This window comes from Macrotis lagotis, chromosome 1 (assembly GCF_037893015.1).
Source record: "Macrotis lagotis isolate mMagLag1 chromosome 1, bilby.v1.9.chrom.fasta, whole genome shotgun sequence".
NCBI classification, from domain to species: domain Eukaryota; kingdom Metazoa; phylum Chordata; class Mammalia; order Peramelemorphia; family Peramelidae; genus Macrotis; species Macrotis lagotis.
The window spans coordinates 63,133,859-63,155,878 of NC_133658.1; the positions used below are offsets into that span (position 1 = coordinate 63,133,859).

Here is a 22,020-nt window from a genome sequence, read left to right on the forward strand (position 1 = left end):
AGAATTCTGTTCTCTTTAAGGATATGATTTCTCTCTCATCACACCCAATTTGGATCAAGGTACAACATGGAAACAAAGTAAAGACTGACAGAGTGCTATCTGTGGGGTGGGGGTGGGGGGAGGGAAGCAAGATTGGGGGAAAATTGTAAAACTCAAATAATATCTTTAATAAAAAATTTTTTTAATTAAAAAAAGAAAAGAAAAGCACAAAATGCAAAAGCAATTTTCAAAAGCAAATCAATTTCATTCTCAGAACTTCCTTTCACTAATCTATAAACTGGGTAATCTCAAATATTAAAAAGAGAATTTATACCAGTTCAAAATTAGAATAGATGACCTTTGATTTAGATAGAACAGAAAAGATTGAACTGGTGGTCTAGAGACTTGAGTTCAAATCTTAACTTCTATACTTGCTTAATTGTGTGACCGAGGAAAAGGTCTTAAAACTTGCTGATTCTCAATCATCCTGATTTATAAAATGAGGATAATAATGCTTGCATTTCCTACCATAGAGGGTTGTTGTGAGTAAATGTGTCAATTTTAAAGTGCTCTGTAAATACCAATGATTGATACATGAATCATGACTTCTAAACATCAATCCAGTTCTAAGACTGATTTTTAAGAACCAAGAGAGGTGTGCTGACCAGTTTAGCAGTTTCAGAACTGGACTTAGATCCAGGAAGGTTTGGGCTCAAATTCAGCCTCTGTTGTTTACTAGCTGTGTGACCACAGTCAGTTCACTTAAACTCTATGAGTTTCAAAGGCCATGTTAGACTAGTGCTTATTTAATAAGGATGTTGTCAAGCTAAAATGAAATAATGTATGCAAAGAATTCTGCAAACTTTAAAGTTTCTATGTGAATCAGAATTTTAAAACATTCTAAAAAAGATAGTTGCTATATGTCTAAAAAGATAGTTACTTTTGGTTTGGTTGGTTGGTTGTTATCGTTTGTCCTGGAAGAGGGCCAAAATGACATCACTATGTCAGGGTCAATGTACAATGTTTTCAATTGTGACTGATAAGAGATTACAAGTTTCTATCACAAGTTGGACACAAATAATCTGTAAGAACATTTGGGATGGAGATGTCTCTAGATTTGTGCATCTCATATTTCTCTTGAGCTAGTGCAATTCTGCTTTTCTCATTGGGCACATCATCATCTTTGCAGCTTATAGTTCAAATAGACCTTTTCTTTTTAGCAGTTCCTGATCAGGAAAACCCCATTTCCTAAAACATAATCTTTTTTTGTATGCCTCGAAGCACACGTTGCCAGGCTAATGAAGCCTATGTATCCTTTCTTGGAATAATTTTTTAATCAATAAATTTTTAAAATAGAATTATAAAGGAAATAAAATATATTGAAATAGTCACATATATATTTAGGTTTTTTTGCAAGGCAAATGGGGTTAAGTGGCTTGCCCAAGGTCACACAGCTAAGTAATTTTTAAGTGTCTGAGGCCAGATTTGAACTCAGGTACTCCTGACTCCAGGGTTGGTGCTCTATCCACTAAGCCAGCTAGCTGCCCCCATTAAAATATTTTTTAAAAAGTTCACAGATTCACTAAAATCTATCCATGAACTCTGAGAGGAGATCCACCAACCAGAAGCTAAAAATCTGTTCAAAGTAGCTCACTGGAGATTTTGAAGCTATTTACCTTGTTCCAAGAACCTTTGAATGGGAAAGAGGGAAGGTTTCCATCATAACTTACATTTATCTTCTTCCATCTACTTTTTCTTTTCAGTTTTCTTATAAATCTGATTAGATATGCCTCCAAAGTGTTCTCCCTGATCAGCTTCATATAGGCTGGTAAAACATCTGTAGTCACCAGACTGAAGCCCAGAGAAAACAATAATTTCCTCTTGATATACTAGGTTCTCCCATACAGACCACAACAGTATCCCTAACACAAGCTTTGCTGAAACAGTTTAAGTGAAGCAGAACTAGCTTGCCTAGGAGCTTGGTTCATCCAAGGGGTCTTCCCAAAGAAGAATTCAAGAATGAGACCACCTAAAGGAAGAAGGACTAACGAAAGACTGAATTGACCGAAGGGTAGCATTTTCTAAAGGGGAGGGACTAGAAATCTAAGGTGAGGCTAAAGGAAAGGTAATAAGGCGTTGGTAGCTCTGCTGTACTCTGCCCAGGTTATATCACATCTGAAATATTATCAGCTCTAGGAAGATATTAAGTTCCAGAATGGCAGGAGAAGAGCAACCAGTATGGTCAAAAGCCTTGAATTCACACCACTGATCATTGGTTGAAAGCACTTTGGTCTGGGAAAGCAGAAATCGGATCAATGGATATATGTAAAAGGGACAACTTTAAGCTCACTATCAGGGCAAGTTTGTTTGCAATGATAGCTAACCGCCTTCACTTTCTGGGAGCTCTTCAAACAAAGATCAAATGATCACTTTTTTGGTGTGCTGTAGAGGGCACTTTTTTTTGTTTGGGGTTTTTTCGAAAGGTAATGGGGTTAAGTGACTTGCCCAAGGCCACATAGCTAGGTCATTATTAAGTGTCTGAGGTTGGATTTGAACTCAGGTCCTCCTGACTCCAGGGCCGGTGTTCTATCCACTGCTGCCTAGCCACCCCCTTGTGGAGGGCACTTCTATCTAAATTGCCCTCTCAGAAAATTGCCAACTCCAAGATGCCCTGATTGTAAAGTGACCAAAATGTTTAGGCATAGGAATAGACCAGAAGAGCGGGAATGTCTAAGGGCGGATTGTCTCTGGGGAGAGTGCCTAAGGAAAGGCTTTCTAGGAGAGCTGAGCTTGGGTTATCCCAGGGTAAGGAGGTGGCAGGCTCTATGGGGAAGGACTGGGGGAGTGTCTGAGGGTGGAATTTGAAGTGCATGGGGGGGGATAAGAAGTCTCAAGAGTATGGCTGTCGGGGTGGCTAGGTGGCGCAGTGGACAGAGCACCAGCCCTGGAATCCCGAGGACCAGAGTTCAAATCCGACCCAGACACTTAATAAGCCACTTAACCCCATTGCCTTGCAAAAAACCCCTAAAAACAAGAAAAAGAGTATGGTTGTCTAAAGAGGCGGGGCTGGGGTATCCAAGGGGAGGATTTGGAGTGTCGGAGGGAGTGAAATGTCTGTGGGGGAGCTAAGGGAGAAGAGGCTAGAGGGTCCCAGAGGGGCTGTTTCAGAGGGAGAGACAGAGATTGTCTAAAAGTGGGGCTCCTGGGGGGGCAGCTGGGTCTGCGGTCTGTGACCCCAGGGGAGTCGTTTCACCCCTTTTTCCTGAGACTATCTCTCCCAAGGAGCCCCGAAGGGTGGGCCGCCCGCGCCTCCCCTTCTCTTCTCAGATGGGCTCTCCCCGTCTAGGGGCGCCCCGGGGCGGCCCCAGGTGAGACCCCGGCCCTTCTGCCTCGCGGGGCCGCGCAGGCGCACGGACGCGTCCCGACGTTTTGGCCGCTGCGCGGCGCCGTAGGCCCCCGCGGTCGCCAAGGGAACGGGCCCGGCGCCTGCCAGCCAGGGGAGGCCTCGCCGCGGCGGCCGGGCCGCTCCCGCCCGCGTCTCCACCGCCGCCGCCGGCTCCGGGGATGCGATGGGGTCCCTGGGCGAGGGGGCGCGGGGGGCGCGGAGACGGCGACCGGGCGCAGCGGCCCCCCAGGCCGGGAGGCCCTGACGCTCCTCGGCCGTACCCGGGCGGAGAGGGCCCCGGGCCCCGGGAGAAGGTGAGAGGCAGGCCCGCGGGGCCGGGGCCGGGGCCGGGGCCGGGGCCGGGGCCGGGGCCGGGGCCGCGGCCGCGTTGTGGAGGAGGGAGACCCGGGGAGCCCTGGAAGCGGGGAGCGGGGCCGGGCCCGGGGACGGCCAGAGAGCGCGGGAGTCGGGTGGAGGCCCCCCAGGCCCGGCCCCGCTTCTTTGGGAAGACCCTCGGCCCCCTTGGATGGATTCAGAATTCGGGGCGAGGGCGGCCCCGGCCGAATGGGAAGCAGGCCGAGCTAACGGGGCTTAGAAGACTCGTGGCCGTGCCATGACCGTGAGGGCAGGGGCGGCAGGAGGGGGCGGCCCAAGCAGCAGGGGCTGCCCTCGGGGACTGGGGTGCTGAGGAGGAGGAAGGAGCTTTATTGATTTCCTTCCCTGGTGAGGGGCGGTGGGCTGGGTAGACTGACGGAGTTAAGAAAAGGGCTGAAGCTGAGGAAGGGATCCGTGTTCCAATTCTCTCTCTCCCCAGCCCTTGGCTTTCTTTTTATTTTTTTAAATTTTTTTTATTTATTTAAGGCAATGGGGTTAAGTGACTTGCCCAAGGTCACACAGCTGAGCAATTATTAAGGGTCTGAGGCCAATTTGGACTCAGGTCCTCCAGACTCCAGGGCCGGTGCTCTATCCACTGTGCCACCTAACTGCCCCAAGATTTTTTTTTAAGTGACTTGCCTAAGATCAGAAAAATGTTAGAAGTTATCTGAGGCTGAATTTGAACTCTGATCATTCTGACTCCAGGATCAGCAGTCTATCCACTGCACTCCCTAACTGGCTCACTAGATAACAGAGAAAAAAAGACTCTGCAGCCCTTGGCTTTCAGTAAATTATATCTATCATTTGTTTATGTTTCCAGATCAGGCCCTTCCCCCCCCCCAACACTTCCTTCTTTTGCTTCCCCACCATTCCCAAGTTCATTAGATGGAATATCTAGTATATAGGTATTTACATCTGAGCCCTTAGAGAAGAAAGAAAAAGTAACTCTCAGATAGCTGCTTGGCTTTTCTACCAGAATGACATCCAAGACTATCAAGGCATACATAGGAGTGGGGACTTTAAATGAGGTCACTGGAGGAGGCCAACCAGAAGCCCTACTGGGTCTGATCTCTCCCAGCTTCCTCATTAGCTCAACAGTAGTTCATTTTATCTCCTTCTCCTTTATCTTTCCTTCTCTGTCTACTTCAGAAGGTCATCCCATTTTAAGTGTAAGAAAGAAAGGAAACAAGTCGTTATTAGACGCTTACTTTATTCAATTAGGTGGCAAGCCCTGATCTCAGAAAAGAATTTAAGAAAAAGGGGCGGCTAGGTGGCTCAGTGGATAGATCCCTGGCCCTGGAGTCAGGAGTATCTGAGTTCAAATCCATACTCAGACACTTAATAATTACCTAGCTGTGTGGCCTTGGGCAAGCCACTTAACCCCATTTGCCTGGCAAAAGCCTAAAAAAAAAAAGAATTTAAGAAAAAGATTTTGTGGCTAGGTTGGTGACCCTGTGTTGCTTTCCCCAAGGAGCAGGAACATGCCTCTCTTCCCTTTGCATTTTTGAGGAGGCCAGTTGGTGTTTGCTAATGATGCTCCCTCGGGTAGAGCGCACCCTGTGCGGCAGAGCTGTTTTCTGGGCCGTGCTTGGCTCTGGTCCTGAACAACTGGCGTGGAGCTGGCAGCATTATCTCCCAGAGTAGAGAAGTTTTAGGCCAGGTCTCCCAGGGAAGTGCTGAAAGGGGAGGAACTGCCTGGGAATCATCTGGATTTCATCGACACATCTTGTGCCCCAGATGTGGGACTTTTGTGTCTGATTTGCTCCCTTCCCCCTTTTCAAAATCAAAATCATCCATGTCGAAGGAATTCATGGCCATAGACTTCTTAAATGAGATTGTCACAAGTTGTTAAAAGCTGGCACTGAATTCTGAGGGCAGGCTTTGTTTCTTGGCCAGCTGGCTTCAGTTTCTGGTGAATTATTCAGGGGCCCTGTTAGAGTCAGTCTTGGCTAGTCACTGTCAGGCATGACCCCCCCTCACCTCTGTTCCTCCACTGGCAGGAAAGCCTTAGACAAACAACATCACTCTGGGCCAAACAGTGGTCTCTGATCTGGAAACGTTTCCCACTCAATGACTTGCTGCCAAAGGCACCTAGACTTTGGACATTTCTGTGCCTCTGACCGAGTCTGTGGCTCCTAATGTTGCCCACTGAGTGGGCTCTTCAAAAAAATGGATTCCCTCTTTTTTGTGTGGCTAAATATAACACAGCAACTTTAAAAACAAATAGATCTAAATTTATGACTTTCAAATAAATATTGCCCTTCAATAGAGACTACTTATTCTGATGATGCTTCCTCTCTTGTAGTTGCTATTAGCGGAATGAGTAGTAAGTTAGTTGTCCCTGGAGGAGCAGGACTAAAACTAGAAGAGGATGCTAGGATAAAAGCATTTTGTGAAACTTGAAATTTTTGTACTGCCATTAAAGATATCCTCAACAAGTCATATGAAAAAAAGTACATCATAATAATGGCTAGCATGTAAATGCTACCTTATAGTTACAAAGTTTTTTACTTACATTATCTCATTTGATCAACACAACAAATGTACAAAATAAGTAGTGCAATTAATATCACATCCATTTTACTGATTAGGAAGCCTCAGAAAGTGGAATAATTTGTCCATGTTTACACAGCATTTATCAGAGCAGGAAAGGAACATTATTGGGTCCAACCCTGCTCCTTAAAAATTTATACCTGGAAAGGGGACCTTCACACAATCAATCTCATCTTAAATTGACATTTTAGAAAAATTATTGTAATCTAAATATCTCTTAGCTAAGTTCAGAAAGACAATTTCCTCTCTGACAATGAAGATTTGCCAACACCAAGGATATTCCAAAGGCAGTTTGACCTTAACTCCCCTTCATCTGCCTCCATTGTGGGGAAGATCAGCCATGGCAGCTGCTGGATTTTGGACAGTTTTGGCCCTGGCCTTGACACTGGCTTTGGTGATACTGGATTGGTGACCCAGGGAACAGTCAGCTTGGGCCTGCTGCTATAATCTAGTGCTGTCTTGAATGGGCAGTTTATAAAGCCTGAGGGGGAGAGGTGCTTCACCTTGGTCTCCAAAAATGAAATGCACTTGGAACACAGCAGGAACTTAATAGATACATTTTTATTTCTTCATGCATTCATATTTGGTGATTCCGGTTTTGATGTAAATTCCTAAAAAAAAGGAATTTTAAAAATGTTTTCAACTATGGAAGCATAGTTATGATGAGGCCATAGTATCCCAAGATGACTACTTTAATGGGTAACAGTAATTTGTAGGAATACTTTCTGTTCCTGTTACTTTTGAAAACTGGAATCTCAACTTTATAGTTACAGTTCATGTTGTTTCCAGGCTAGCAGCTCATAACTAGGGAAATTTGAAGAAACCGGAAAAAGTTCTAAGTAGGGGAAGAAAAATAATTGAAGAATTGAAACCAGGGATTTTATGAAGAAGCTAAGAAAGTTAAATTTAGCCTTAGAAGAGAACTCTAAGGAGTAAATGAGATTCTTGCACCTTGGATTAGATAGATCCTTTTAAGTCTGACATTCTGTGATCCTAAGTGTCTTGATGATGTTCAGATATGTGAAGTGTTGTTATTTGTTTATTTATTTTTTTGGTTTTTGCAAGGCCATAGGGTTTAGTGATCACACAGCTAGGTGATTATGAAGTGTCTGAGGTTTGATTTGAACTCAGGTCCTCCTAACTCCAGGGTTTGATACTCTTATCTACTGCACAGTGAAGTATTGTTATTAAGGAAAATTGTGACCAGTCATTCTTTATCAACACTGTAAGGAATTGAGGAATTGGCTTTAATTTTAGCAGGAAAGAATGAGATTATTTCTAAGGAAGAATTTCTTCTTGTAAAGAAGTGGGAAATTCTCAAAGTTAAAAGACTAGTAAGATCATGTGTTTGGAAATATATAGGCCTTAGAGCCCAACAGTCCAACCCCCCCTCATTTTAGGGGTTTTGGTGAGCTCCAGAGAAGGAGATGTTTAGTATCTTGTCAGACTCCTCCTCTGCTGTGCATATGGGAGTGGTCTGGTGTGGCTCCTGAGTGAATGTCTCTACTTCTCACTAGTGAAAACTTATCAATACTCCATTCCTTTGTGGTTGCCTGATGCAGGTCAATAGACTAGAATTTTCTGTTTTTTTAAAATGATGGTCCATCTACTGCTACTATTGTATGTGTCACAGTTGTAATCTCTTTATGGATTGAGTTTGTTAGGTAAGCTCTTTAGAAGTTATTTTCTTCTGGGTGGCAGACCTATAATGTGGGTAACCGCCATCTGAGGACTGCCTTATTAATGGTGTTGAGAACCAACCAGTTGGACTTTCCCTAAATATTGGATAGCCTAGTCAAAGGCCATATAGCTTATGATTTAATCACTTTATACTTATCCATTGAATTCTTAAAAATAACATTTTCAGGGAGCAGCTGGGTGGTGCAGTGGATAAAGCACCAGTCCTGGAGTCAGGAGTCCCTGAGTTCAAATCCGGCCTCAGACACTTAATAATTACCTAGCTGTGTGACTTTGGGCAAACCACTTAACCCCATTTGCCTTGCAAAAAAAAATAACATTTTCATCCCTCAAAGTGTGGAAGTGTCTGATAGAAGGGAAAGAAATCTCAACCTTTAGCTCCAAGCCATTGAGATCTTGAGCTTGACATAGCCAGCTCACCAGTCAGTTCCTCTTCACCATGGGATGCTGGATAACACTGAACTAGGAGCCAACAGAGTTCCAGTTGTACTCCTCAGTAGCCACTGTAGGAAAGTCCTTTAACACTTAGAATGATCCAAAATGGTCAGCCTCGGGTGTCAGTGGATCCTCTTCAGTGGGGGCTCCAGGTGGGCATTGGGTGATCACTTGCTGGAAATGCTGTAGAAAAGGATTCTTCTTCAAGAATGGATTGCATTAGGCTGGTCACACAGGTTCCTGCCAATTCTGTATTTTTGTGAATTCTTTGAGCTTTAATTTTCCTTTATAGAAAGGAAATAATGCCCCTTGCACTGCATGTCAAAGAGTTTTGAAGAAGGTGTTTATAAAGTTCTACAGAAACAAGCTATATTGATCATTATAACAATAATGATTTTTAATCCTTTGTCTTGTTTTTCCTGATTCTCTTTGATCAAGGGAAACACATGATGTAGTGTTGTTTAGGTAGTAATAATGATGATGATGACAATGAAATTACTTTTCTACTCTAAATTGTTATTCTAGACTGGGATTAGAGACAGAGGTCCAGGTATCACTCAAAACAGTTCCTGCATCACAAGGTGGAATATCCCTTGCCCCTGAGGTGCTATTAGATTAACCAAGGCCAGAAAAGCCCTTTTTGACAGAGAAGTCCTTGTTTGAGGACCTCAGGTTTAATCATAACCCATTAATAGGAGATGACTAACTAATCTTAACAGAATCAGCATGTGTTCTCATTATTATTGGCACAACAGCTGATACCATTACTGAATGATTGCATGCCTTACCTTGTTTGTTTTGATGAATGTGAAGAGAAAATACTTAAAAGTAACAAACCACTATGCTGTATACAGTATAGACCTTTAGAAACTCTTGTTTAATTTCTGCTTAGTGACTTGCCTGATAGCTCTGAGTTATCTGCCCTCCTATCCCTACTCCCATTGCTTACAGATCTCAGTTTACCTACTTGCAAAACAAATGCAAAGAAATCCTATTCCCTTGGGCTTTAGCTGGGATTCTGGACTTTGGGGCTAGGAATTAATGCTAATAGGATTTTCCTTTTTCTCTTTTCTCTGGAGATGAACATCTGCAACAAGCCCTCTAATAAGACAGCTCCAGAGAAGTCTGAATGGATCCCTTCAGACCAGGGCAGTGGACCATCCCCTGAGCTCTGTGGCCAGCGATCTCGGAGAAATGGTTGGAGTTGGCCCCCACACCCATTCCAGATTGTTGCTTGGCTGCTGTACCTCTTCTTTGCTCTGATTGGCTTTGGGATCCTCATTCCCCTCCTGCCACACCAGTGGGTGCCTGCTGGCTACGTTGTATCCTTGGGAGATGGTGGGGTGTGCTAGCAGTTTTAGGGCAGTCGGCTTCTTGAGGGACTTAACATGGGTCTGAGGAAGATGGACTATAGGAGGGTCAATGAGTCAGGCAAGCCTGGCTCTGCCACCAGCTAACTATCCATGGGGCTAGGGGCAAGTCACTTCCCCTCTCAGGGCCTTCATTTCCTCATCTGTAAAATAAGAGAAAGACTTTTCGGCAAGTACTGGTTAAGATTCTACCATTTGCAAAGTATTGACTGTCCTAGGTGCCAGTGATACCAAGACAAAAGTGAAACAGTTCCTGCCCTCAAGAAGCTTGCATTTTGCTGGCATGATATGGTGTGTCTGTGTACAAGTGGGGAGAGAACTACTAGGAGATGGTGCAGGAGGAAACGTTAAGGAGAGATTGACCAGGAAGCTTCTCAGGAAGCTTCTTACTCTGATGCTGTTTCCCAGATGTAAAAATGTTAGAGTTAACTCACTAAGTATTTGTGAGATTCTACTATCTGATGAGCTAGTCACTGTTAAACATTAAATGCAATTGAATGAGAAGTAATATTTACCAGACTATTATAGGTGCAAATCACTTTAAGTAAACTGAGCCTCTGGAAAGCCAAGTTTGCATAATATATAAATGACAGGGTGAGCATAATAAAGAATTAATTACTTTACAATAGAATTTACCATAGAGTTCTCTTAAATAGCAAATGCCTCAGGGTATTTGAAATGTGATTTGATTTAAAATCAGTTGTGTTTCAGAATTCCTCCATAGAGGTGACCTTAGTTATGTCTATAGAATGCTAACTCTGGCAGGTCCTAAAACTGTAAACCTTCAAGCACAGCCTCAAAAAAAGGGATTTGGAGCATCTGGGGACCAACCAACTAAGGGTGGAGAAACCATCACCAGAAGGGTGCTCAATCTGAGATGGCTTTCTTTTTTTTTTTTAATCCTATAGCAATGGAAAAAGACAGTTTAATAAGACAAAAAGAATAGTGATCTCCGGAGAAAAATACAGATATTGATGAAATAATAACTTCCTAAAATATTGAAGAAATGTTTTGATGCTATTTGTATATGTCTCATCTTCCTTGAGGGACCTGGGCCATTTTTTAATGTTTGTATCCTCAGGGCCTGACATCATGATCATCTTCATTATTATCATCATAATCAGACAAAGCTAGGAGAAATCTTAGTTGTCCTCTAGTTCAGTCTCATTCTACAGAAGTGAAAAGTCACGGCCAGGAAAGTAAAGTATCTTTTTTTTCTTCAAGGTCATTTATATAGTAATAAGTAGTAAAAGTTGGAATTACTATTCAGGTTCTCTGACTCCAAATTAAATACTCTTTCCATGTATTCATTCTACACAGTAAAAGCATATATGTGCCTGCCAATTGAATTAATTTTAATTTACCTAAAAGATTAGCTATGAACTTATACAATTTTTTTCAGTAAGGATATAACTGAAAACTGAATAAGAGCCTCAGCCATTGTTCCTAATTTTTCCTAAGATTACAACTGCCCCAAATCCTTTCAGCACCCAAAGGGGAGACTTTGCTGAGCTCTGCCAGGCTCTCCAATGTTACCAAAAACTACTTTCTAATCAGCCAGGCTATGTGCTAGTAAGAAGAGGTTATTGTTAATCCTACTGATGTTATTCTTTTTCTCTTCTATATGAACTTGACCTTGATGTGTACTTGTAGGTAATTGACTGTTGTGTCATCAGTTATTCTGAGCCCATTCTCTCTAATTAATGGTGCTAGGAGGCTTCCCCTCTCTGTGCCTCTTCTGCTTCACATTTAAATAGAAAACCTGAAGATCATCATCTTTCCTCCTTTCATTGACATTGGACTTGAGAATTTTCAAAACCTAAGTTCATATTAGGTTTTGCAACCTCCATGTCATGCTGTTGACTCATATTGCAGACCACAAAAGCATGCTACTCTTTTTAAAGCCAACTGGTGTCTTGTCTAGCCAAGTCATTTCCAATTTAAGTATGAAACTTTACATTTATTTCTCTTTATATCCTGCTTTCAAATTTCCTTTTAGTTTTAGCCTAATTTTCTAGTCTGTGAAAGTCTTTCTGAATTCTGACTCTGGTATCTTTTCTTCTGACTTTTTGGTCTCAGCAGTGCTGATCTTTCTACTACTTTTACTTTTATACAATTTATGGATAAAGAGATTGGATAGCACAGAGGAGAAGCAGAACTTCTAGAGGCATTCCACTTATTCCTTCTGCAGTGGTACTGAAAACCTGATGTGTGCTTCTGGCCATTCACCTAGTTCAAATATAGATTTTACATGGTTCTGCCGGTCTAGGAACCCTGTCAGAAAAGGAAATGAATTAATTTTTCACATGAATTATTCTTAATGAAGCCTTGTTGGTTCTTAGTGATCATTGTTCCCTTTTCTAGAAGTTCAGCACCTTTGCTAATTGCATCTCTAATTTTGCAAGAAATTTAAATGAAAGCTCATTGACAAACGTTTAGTTTCTGTTCTTTTCTTTTAAAAAATATAAAAAAAAATTCAGGACATTTCCTTTTTTCTAGGCCTGTAGTATTCTCTCATTTTGCATGGTCTTTCAGCAATTTTGGGAAGTTGTTCAGCAATCATGTCTGCCAGTTCTTCTATTTTAAACTGTGGTTCAGAAATATCTTATTCTCAGACATTATCTTAACCCAATGGTTTACTTATCAAGTTTACATTTTAATTTTTAATCCTTTGACTTTGGTAGACAGCAGTAATTAAAGCCTTAACTGTGTCTTAAGATCTTTTCAATTTTTTAAAATAATATTTTATTTTCCCCAATTGCATGTAAAAACAATTTTTAACATTCATTTTTTTAAATTTTGAGTTCCAAATTCTTTCCCTTTCTCCTTCCCCTTCTCCTTCCCTGAAATTGTAAGCAATTTGGTATAGATTATACATATGCAATTATACAAAACATATTTCCATATTAGTTATGTTGTAAAAGACAGAAAAAAGCATAAAAAAATTTAAAAATCAAAAATAGTATTCTTCAGTCTACATTCAAACTTCATCATTTATTTCCCTTGAGCAGGTTAGAATTTTTCATCATGGGGCCTTTGGAATTATCTTGGATCATTGTATTACTGAGAATAGTTGGGTCATTCACAGTTGATTATTGTATAGTGAATACATACATTGTTCTCCTAATTCTGATAACTTCACTCAGCATTGGTTTTTCTGAAATCCTTCTGCTGATCATTTCTTACAGCACAATAGTGTTTCATCATGTCCATATACCACAACGTGTTCAGCAGTCCCCAATTGATGGGCATTCCCCTTAATTTCAAATTCTTTGCTACCACAAAAATAGCTGCTATGAATATTTTGTACACATTTTCCCATTTTGTTTTTCCATTTCTTGCTCAAGGTATCATAGTCTTTAGCAATACTTTCTAGATTTTAGCAATTTCATTGATGTTCATATGAATTACCAGAAGTATGTAGCAATTATCTTTTTAAAAAATTAGTAGTGTTTCATATTCATCATGCTTTGCAAACTGTAAGCGGTATGTTCCTTGAGGGTGAATATTTTCTTTTTTACTTATATTTGTATTCTTAGCACTTTACACAGCACTTAGCACTGAGTAAACACAAGAAACTCTCCCCTTCTCCTCTCTTCCCCAGCCCCCATCTCTGTCTTTCTCTGTCTCTCTCTTTCTCTCTCTCTCTCTCTTTCTCTCTCTCTCCCACTCCTCTTTCTCACTCCACCTCTCCTCTCTCCTTACTTTCTCACTCCTCCCTACTTCCTATTTCTGTGTCTCTCTGTCTCTCTGTCTCTGTCTGTCTCTCTGTCTCTCTCTGTCTCTGTCTCTCTGTCTCTCTCTGTCTCTCTCTGTCTCTCTCTGTCTCTCTCTCTCTCTCTCTCTCTCTCTCTCTCTCTCTCTGCCAGACAATGATCATGCTCTGTTCCTTTTTCAACCTTTCCTTGTGTCCTGTGCTCCACTGATGTGGTTCTGAGCAGACGATTAGTGCTAGAAAGACTATCTCATTTGTTTACCCCCCCCCCCATGAAATCATCTGACTTCCAATCCACTGATTCTTACATTGATTCCAGGTGCTATAGGATACCTCTTTTTTGGACACAACATCTTTTGGGTGTAGGTTAGTAAAACTTTGATTGTCTCCAAGTAGTTTGTCAGTATGAGGTCATCCTTTACCAGACTGAATCTAGAGAAGACAGCCTCCAGTGCTCCCACAACTTTACCAGCACCCCTTATTCTCCCTTTGCTCTAAGGTCAATTGATTCCCTCTAGACTGGCTCCTTCTAAAGCTCACTGGCATGAGTAGATTGTCGGAGGGCCCAGAGGATCATTGTTATGTGAGTAGTTCATACCAAATATCCCCACCCATCATAATGCTCCTCCCACCATGGAGAAATTGAGTCCAGGGGATCTCAGGTTTTGTTTGATTCCCATAGTTCATCCCTGTCCAGGACATTCAGTGCTTTAATCAGGTCAGCAAAGGTGACAGGTGTTACTGCTTCTGGTGTTTCAGATGATGAGATACCTCAGATCCCAGGATTTGCAACTGGACAAATTTACAAATGAGGAGCTGAGGGTCAGAGAAAAGGAACTGACCCAAGGAGACAAGCTAAATCAAGCTCCTGAGGCCAAATCGAGTCATCTTTACATTCCTAGCTACATTTGGCAGTCCCTGACTTCGGCCAGTGACTCTGCCAACATTCTAGGAGTTCATGATTATTAGTAACTGGGAGCTAGGAGAGCCAGACAATGTCCTTTTTCAACCTTTCCTTATGTCCTGTGCTCCACTGATACTGTGGTGCTGAGCAGACGATTAGTGCTAGAAAGACCATCTCATGTGTTTGACCCCTTTCATTTGACGTGCTATTATATGACCTTCCCAGAGTCAGGGAGCCAAGTTTGAGCTGAGCAGGAAAGAGAGCTCCCATCTGCTGCTCTCTCATCCAGTCCTCAGGCTGCTTCTAATCAATAATTATAGCTTAGGGTTTTTCCAGTGCAGCAATATTGATAAAGTGTTTAGAATCCCTCACAACAACTCCATTTGTTAGGGAGGCCAAGCATATCTCCATTTTAGAGATAAGTAAACTGGAGCCTTATTAGCTGTCTTGTTAAAAGTTAACTAGTCCCATAATTAGGAAGTGGCAGAGCTGGGTCTTGAGCTTAGATCTTGTGCATGCAGTGTGTGTTTTTCATCTGTATTCTCTTGGGGTTCTCAGCAATAGATTTCTGGCAATGCAGAATGAGGCTTTGTACTGGAGGTGGTTGTAAAGGTGACAAAGCAAGGACTTACACCATTCCCTGCACAGCTGCTATGTTCATTTGGCAACTCAGGTGTCCCTTGACCCCATGCCTGCATTGGGGAGGAGACCAGGGACAAGGAGGCTGTGGGGGGGAGGGAACCCTCTGTTCTGAGGAAGATGTCTGGGAAGCAACAGGCTCTTATCTTGGGGGAGAGCCCTATAGCCACATAACTTGTGGCCACTGACCAAATTTACATGCAGAGTGAGTCTTTAACCACCTGGGCTCAGTGTATGGGAATTGTCTTTATCTGTCATCTCGTCGTCCACCTGACTGCAGTCTCCATCGATCCAGCAGATGCCAGTGTGAGAGAGAAGAGCTACACAGGGCCTCTGCCCATCTTCAACCGTAGTCAACATGCTCACGTCATTGAGGATCTGCACTGTAATCTCTGTGATGTGGATGTGTGAGTTGTCCTAGTTCTTGGAAGAATCTGAGGGACAGGGGAGGGTGACAGCAGAGAGAGCAAGTCAGGGCATGTACCACAGAGTGAATAAGGGACTTTTCAAGTTGCCAGATTTCTATAATGAAAAGGATGCAACTCCTCCCCCAGAATTATGGCCACCATCATCAGCATTCCATTGATGGGCCTGACTCCTGGATGTCTTCACTTTCTCAGCTGTCTGGTCTTTTCCCAAGTATGGAATAAAATAAGTAATAGTTTAGTGATCCTGTGATCCTACCAATTATATTATCCCCATTTTGCAGAGGAGGAAACTGACTCTGGGAGATGAAATGACTTTTCCAGTGTCACATAGCTAGGAAGTGGAAGTACTAGTATTCATTGGAGTGGATGACCCCTGATTGGATTTGTTGTAGAGGATTCTTGTAGAGGTTCACAGCAAGCTAATTGACCTTGGAGGTCACAACCTGAGATTCTATGATCTTATGAACTCACTTCTGACCAACATTCTTTTAACTTGGAAAGGTACAGAATTATGTTAAAGAATATTCACAAAGTCTTAGTAGTAAAATGATACACTCACTTTGTGGTATAGATCTTGAATGTACTTGGGTCTAGTTGCACTGCTACAGGATAAAGAAGAAAATAGAATCTGAGATACAGTATTTAGGGTTGGAAAGGACTTGAGATCATCTCATTTAACTTTTTCATTGTAAGCTGAGTTAACTGAGACCCAGAGAGGTTAAGTGCTTTCCCCAGGTCCTCACAGATAGTAATTATTCAGGTCCTTTGATTCTAAATCCAGTGCTCTTTCCAAATAATGTAATGTAATAAACTAGCATCATGTAATATAATATAACATATATTGTAATATAAGATAGTATGTTATGTTAGATTAGATTAGATTTAATGGCAATTAGAAGAATAAAAAATACTAAATTCAGAAATAACCTCCTCACATAACTTGAACTATCAAAAAATTGAGTTATTTCACAAAAATAGTAGAAATTTATGGCTTTTTAGCAGATACCCCTATGGAACCCTTTTGTTCTTCAATAAGGGCTGCAGGAAATCTCTGTTAGTAACAAGCATAAAGTCTTGAGCTCTACAGGAAAAAGTGAGGTTCCTGACACTTTGGCCTAATTTAAAAAATGTATGATTACCTGTCAGAGTCCTTGATGAGCTTCATCTCCTGATACCCAAACATGGGCCATAGAAACATGCCCCATCCCTGGAGGTGCCATCTCCACAGCCACACACAGCTAGGCCAGACTAAAACCAGTAGGAACAAACCCTAGAGTAACAGCAGAGCCACTGCAGACTTCTCAGAGTCTTTTCCAGAGACTCATGACCCATCTCCTTCCCTGTTCTCTCTTAGACTTCACTGTAATCCACAGTTGGACTAATTTAATCAGGGGACACAAGTATGGAAAGCAACACAAAAACAACCTAAAAATGTGATCCTGCTTTAATGGATACAGGCATAGCCTCTGATCCTGTACTCTACCTCATTGAGTCTTCAATCCCTGAGTCATGGCTAACTGCCCCCAGTGTTATACAAACTCAAACTGGTCTGACCAGGCTGGAAGAGTCCCAAGCATGGACCTGTCAGCCTTGCCTATTGGCAGTGGACCAACCTCAGTGGGGACAGGCTACCAGGAGAGGCAGGAATATCCCATGAGGGACAGTACAAACAGGTCCTTGAAGTATGGAAGAATGCTTGACCCAGCCATCTCATGGGATTTTTGTTAGGCTCAAATTAAACTATCATTTTGATGCAATTGAAACCCTAGCATCATCTCTCAGGGTGGTTGTGACAATCACCGTGAGATAAAGTATGCAAAGCACTTACACAGTGCCCTGATACTTAATGAATAGTTAGCAAATAAATATGCACATAATAAATACTTGTCCTTCTCTCTTAAACCTCTTCTTCCTCCCTCTCTCCCTCCTCTCCCCGCCATACACATACACTCACACACACCCTCACACACTCTCTCTTTGTCTGTCTGTCTCTGTTTCTCTCTCTCTCTCTCTCTCTCTCTCTCTCTCTCTCTCTCTCTCTCTCTCATAACTTAACAAAGAAATACCAGCTTCAATCCTTAAGTTCAAGCTGCTCCTAAATGACCTTGCTGCCTGGTTGGCTGGCTAGAGGTTAGTTGACCTGTTAGTCTCCTTAGGAGGAGCATGAATGAGGCAGATAGATTTTTCTAAGTTTAAACTGACAACTTTTCTTGGGGAATTGAGTGAAGTTCTGACAGCTTTGGGTCCAAGAGCAGTTTATAGACTTTCCAGATCAACTCTGGGGATAAAGCTTGTCTTCGTTCTCCAAAGTGGATGGTCCAACTATCAACTCTTTAGCATGAGGGATGAGGTGCTGCTTCTCTGCATGTCTGGGTCCTGCAGAATGGCTGAAGCTATTGAAGGAGAGCAGCTGACAACCAGAAATCAGAGGAAGAGTGGAAGAATCCCATCCTGGGAATGAACACCCTTTCAAGAGAGAGTGGTTGAAAGGTGGAAGTGTGTATGCTGCTTTGGAAGGTGGGAGAATAGGTCAGTCAGCAAACATTAGGTCTTAACTCTCTCATCAAGTCTACCGGCAGCCTTCTCTTGTCAGTGACCTTGTAGAAGAGTTTCTTTGGCAGGTAAAGGTTAGACAGCAAGACTTCTGTGGTATTTTTCCTCCTTTGAGATTCTGTGATGCTTGGAAAAATTCCTCTTTGCTGTATGGACCCTAGGATATTGTCCCAATCAAGCATATTCTATCACTTAGCGAATTGCTCTGTTCTTTTGTTCCTTTGGAGCTGTCTGCTCCCTCTAATGTTTTCCAGAACCAATCAATGATGTCAGAATTGGAAAGACCTTCAGATTGTAGAGATGTCAGCACTGGAAGGAACCTCAGGACCTAGAATGGCAGAGCTGGAAGGGATGTCAGAATATGGAATGTTAGAGCTGGGAAGGTTCTTAAGATTTGGTCTGGTGTACTCTCCTCACGTTACAGATAGGGAATGAAACCTGGAGAGAGGAAGTAAATTTTCTACAATAACAGAGTTAGCGAGTTTTCAGCAGCAGGGAGGCCAGAAGAATCAGAGCAGATTCTGACAGGGAGGGGCTTAGTGGATGTGAGCTTGGAATACCCCACTTAAAGTTCTGCCTGAGACTCTTCCTAACTGTGATCTAGGCACTATCCTGGCCTCACCTCAGGAGAGGGCATGAGTTCAAATGTGACCTCAGACAATCACTAGTTGGATGATCCCAGCAGTTCTGAATTCTTTAGTTTCTTCAACTGTAAAATGGAGATAATAAGCACCTACTTTGAAGGTTTGTTATGAGGATCCAGTGAGATTAAAAAATTGTGCTTGGTCCTTAGTAGGCACTTTGTAAATACTGATTCTATTTCTTTTTTTAAAAAATATTTATTTATTAAATCTTAAAAGGGGGGTGGCTAGGTGGCGCAGTGGATAGAACACCAGCCCTGGAGTCAGGAGTACCTGAGTTCAAATCTGGCCTCAGATGCTTTATAATTACCTAGCTGTGTGACCTTGGGCAAGCCACTTAACCCCATTTGCCTTGTAAAAAAACAAACAAAATTTATTTATTTAGTTATCTAATTACATGTAAAGATACTTTTCAACATTCATCTTTGTAAAGTCTCCCTCTCACCCTTCCCTCCCCCCACCCTAAGATAGCAAGTAATCTGATATAGGTTATACATGTTCAATTGTATTACACATTTTTCCATATTAGTCACACTGTGAAAGAAGAATCAGATCAAAAGAGAAAAACCAAGTGAAGTATAAAACAAAAAGCAAATTTTAAAAAGTGAAAGTAGTTTGCTTTGATCTGCATTCAGATTCTCTAGTTCTTTCTCTGGATGTGAATGGTATTTTCCATCACAAGTCTTAGAGAATTGTCTTTGATCACAGCATTGCTGAGAAGAGCTTAGTCTATCATAGTTGATCATCGTACAATGTTCTCCTGGTTCTGCTTACTTACAACAACAAAAAGGGTTTTATGGGGTCTTCAGGGAATACTAGCACCTCTGCTGTGAGGGCTGCCCAACCCTTCTCAGGGCTACTTTCCACCTTTGGTGTCTCACATGAGGCTTCAAGAAGCCAAAACATGGACAGCAGCCATGTCCTCATACAACTGTCTCAGCAGACGCATTAAAGTAGGTTGAGGGCAGTGGACAGGCCTCAGACCTGTCATGAGTTGGGGGGTATCTCCCTGAACATGTGAAGACTTCCCCTGGAGCAGTGGACCACCTCAGGAACTGCAGCAGCAGGCTGTGGTCAGATGTGGAAGACACCAGTGGCATCCTGGACTGTGGGCAGGCTTCCTGACTTTAGTCTTATCACTGGACTTCTCATGATGTTACTTGTCCTCTTTGAAAATGAAGCCACCAACTGCAGCAAGGGCAAGCATTTAGATAAGAGCTTGAAGCTTGGTGCTTGATGTGGGTTAATACTTGATCCTTCCAGTCTCCTGGGAGGTTGGAGCTACTATTATCCCCATTTTGCAGAGGAGGAAACTGAGGCATGGAATGGGGAGGCAGTTTGTGCTCAGGGTCTCCCCACCAGGAAGTGCCCCTGAATCCAAGTCTTTTGCCTCATCCTCAGCATCTTCCCTGGTGCCCAACTGCTCCTCCACTGCTTCCCCTCTCTGGGCATGAGTCAGGGCTGGGGGCCGGGGGCCGGGCCCAGCTCCCCAAACTAACCTGGAGCTTTCTTTGGCAGGAGCTCCCGGTCGAAGCACTGCAGTGCCTGCAACAAGTGTGTGTGTGGTTTTGACCATCACTGCAAATGGCTCAACAACTGTGTGGGGGAGAGAAACTACTGGTAAGAGCAGAGAAAGACAGGGAGGGCTCTGGGAGCCCAGGCCTGGTCCAGCTGCTGGATGCCCTCCAGCAGCCTGCCAGGACACGATTTCCAGTTGAGATTGTTGGCAACACTTGGGCTGGCCTGCCTTCCCACCTTTTTGTAGGATGAAGGGGATAGAGAAGCTCTTAAGAGACATGCCCAAAATGTTAGAGATTTGCAGTGGGAGGATTAGGAGGGACTCCAGAGATCGTCCAGGTCAACCCCCTCATTTACTGAGCTCTAGTCCTTTAGGACCATGGAGAATGTTCTGAATACTCGGCTTCCCTCCAACCCCTATTCCCCAACCCTGTTAGCCTCAGCTCTCCAGTCCCCAAAGGATAAAGACTTTCACTCCAGGATAGTTAAAGGATACATTGCAGACTCTGAAGGTCATTTGAAGAGAGAAATCTATGGTTTGAACAAGGGGAGCTTTGATTGAGATCATAGGATCCTGAGTTAGGCCTGGAAGGGATGTTGGTAGTCACTGTTCCAGTCCTATCATTTTATAAACTTTCCCTCCAAGGAAGTGAAATGACTGCTCAAGGTAGGAAATGTCAGATGATTTTGAGCTCAAAACTTGGAGCCTTTGCTCTTTCCACTGCATCACGTGACCTCCTGCTCTTGAAAATAGTGGCATTGATTGAGCTTGACCAACCCTTGGGTTTAGCTTGACCAACCCATTATTTCAGACTCATCCCTTCTCTTTGGACAATTGGAAGGGTTGAAAAGCAGGAGGAAGAACTCAGAACAGATAATTCAAACACTTCTGTTGGGCTGAAGAATCTGATTTTGTATTCTGCATGGAAAAAGGCAGAGGGAAGAAAGAGAGATTATTGTTGAGATGGCCCCAGTATCCAACTTTACAATTCTGGTGTCCTCAGTTTCTAGGTTTCACTCCTAGAAGAAGAGGTGCCCCAGGCAACAGAGGGCTCTTGAACAGGGTTACCAGACTAGTAGTATTCTGAAGTGGATAAAGTGTTGGACCTAGAGTTAGGAAGAATTCAAATCTGGCCTCAAGACACTAGCTATGTGACCTTGGCCAACTCACTTAACCTAAATTGCTTCAGGTCCTTATTTGTAATATGAGCTGGAGATGAACATGGCAAACTACCCCAGTATCTTTGCCAAGAAAATCCCAAAAAGGGTCATGGAGAGTGGAAAATGACTGCAAAACAGCTGAACAACAACAAATTATTCTGAAGGCATAGTTTTCCTCTCCTGTTCCAACACCAGTTTTGACAGTGTCTTATACTTTCATAGGTGACCAGAGGGAGAGTCCTGCTCATAGGATCCTAGCTCTAGAACTGGAAGAGACCTTACAAGGCCATCAAGTCCAGACCCATGTGGGGCAGGTTAAGTGACTTATCCAGGGCCACATAGGTAGTATATCTGACAGGATCTTCATGATTTTGATCCCTGAGCTCTTCCAGCAAAGGTTGAATGGCAGTTTGTCAGGTTTGTTGAAGAGAATATTTCTTCATTAGGTGATGGAGGAATCTTCTAACACTAAGCTTCTCTGCTTTTTTGGTGCTCCTCTCTGGGAGGTTCCCAAAATTATGTTTTCTCTCCTTGCTAAGAGACTGAACCCCCATTTACTGAGGTGACTCCTCCTCATTTTTTGCTGCCTCATAGTTCCACTTTGATTCTGTGAGGGACTCAGATTCCCCCCAATTCACATGCCCTAGGTAAAGAATTTGGTGAAAT

General features: G+C 42.8%; 1 protein-coding gene across 4 annotated transcripts in view; it reads left to right on the top strand.

Moving 5' to 3' along the window:
* Window positions 1-3,447: 3,447 nt before the first annotated feature.
* The window catches only part of ZDHHC1 (zDHHC palmitoyltransferase 1), a 48,215-nt gene continuing 29,642 nt past the window's right edge, over window positions 3,448-22,020 (top strand). For all 4 annotated transcript variants that reach the window (XM_074202428.1, XM_074202432.1, XM_074202433.1 and 1 more), the window contains exons 1-4: window positions 3,448-3,678; window positions 9,505-9,747; window positions 15,285-15,460; window positions 20,194-20,295. In XM_074202428.1, coding sequence (XP_074058529.1) covers window positions 3,544-3,678; window positions 9,505-9,747; window positions 15,285-15,460; window positions 20,194-20,295 — 656 coding nt within the window. In that variant the 5' untranslated portion in view covers window positions 3,448-3,543. The remainder of the gene's footprint in view (window positions 3,679-9,504; window positions 9,748-15,284; window positions 15,461-20,193; window positions 20,296-22,020) is intronic.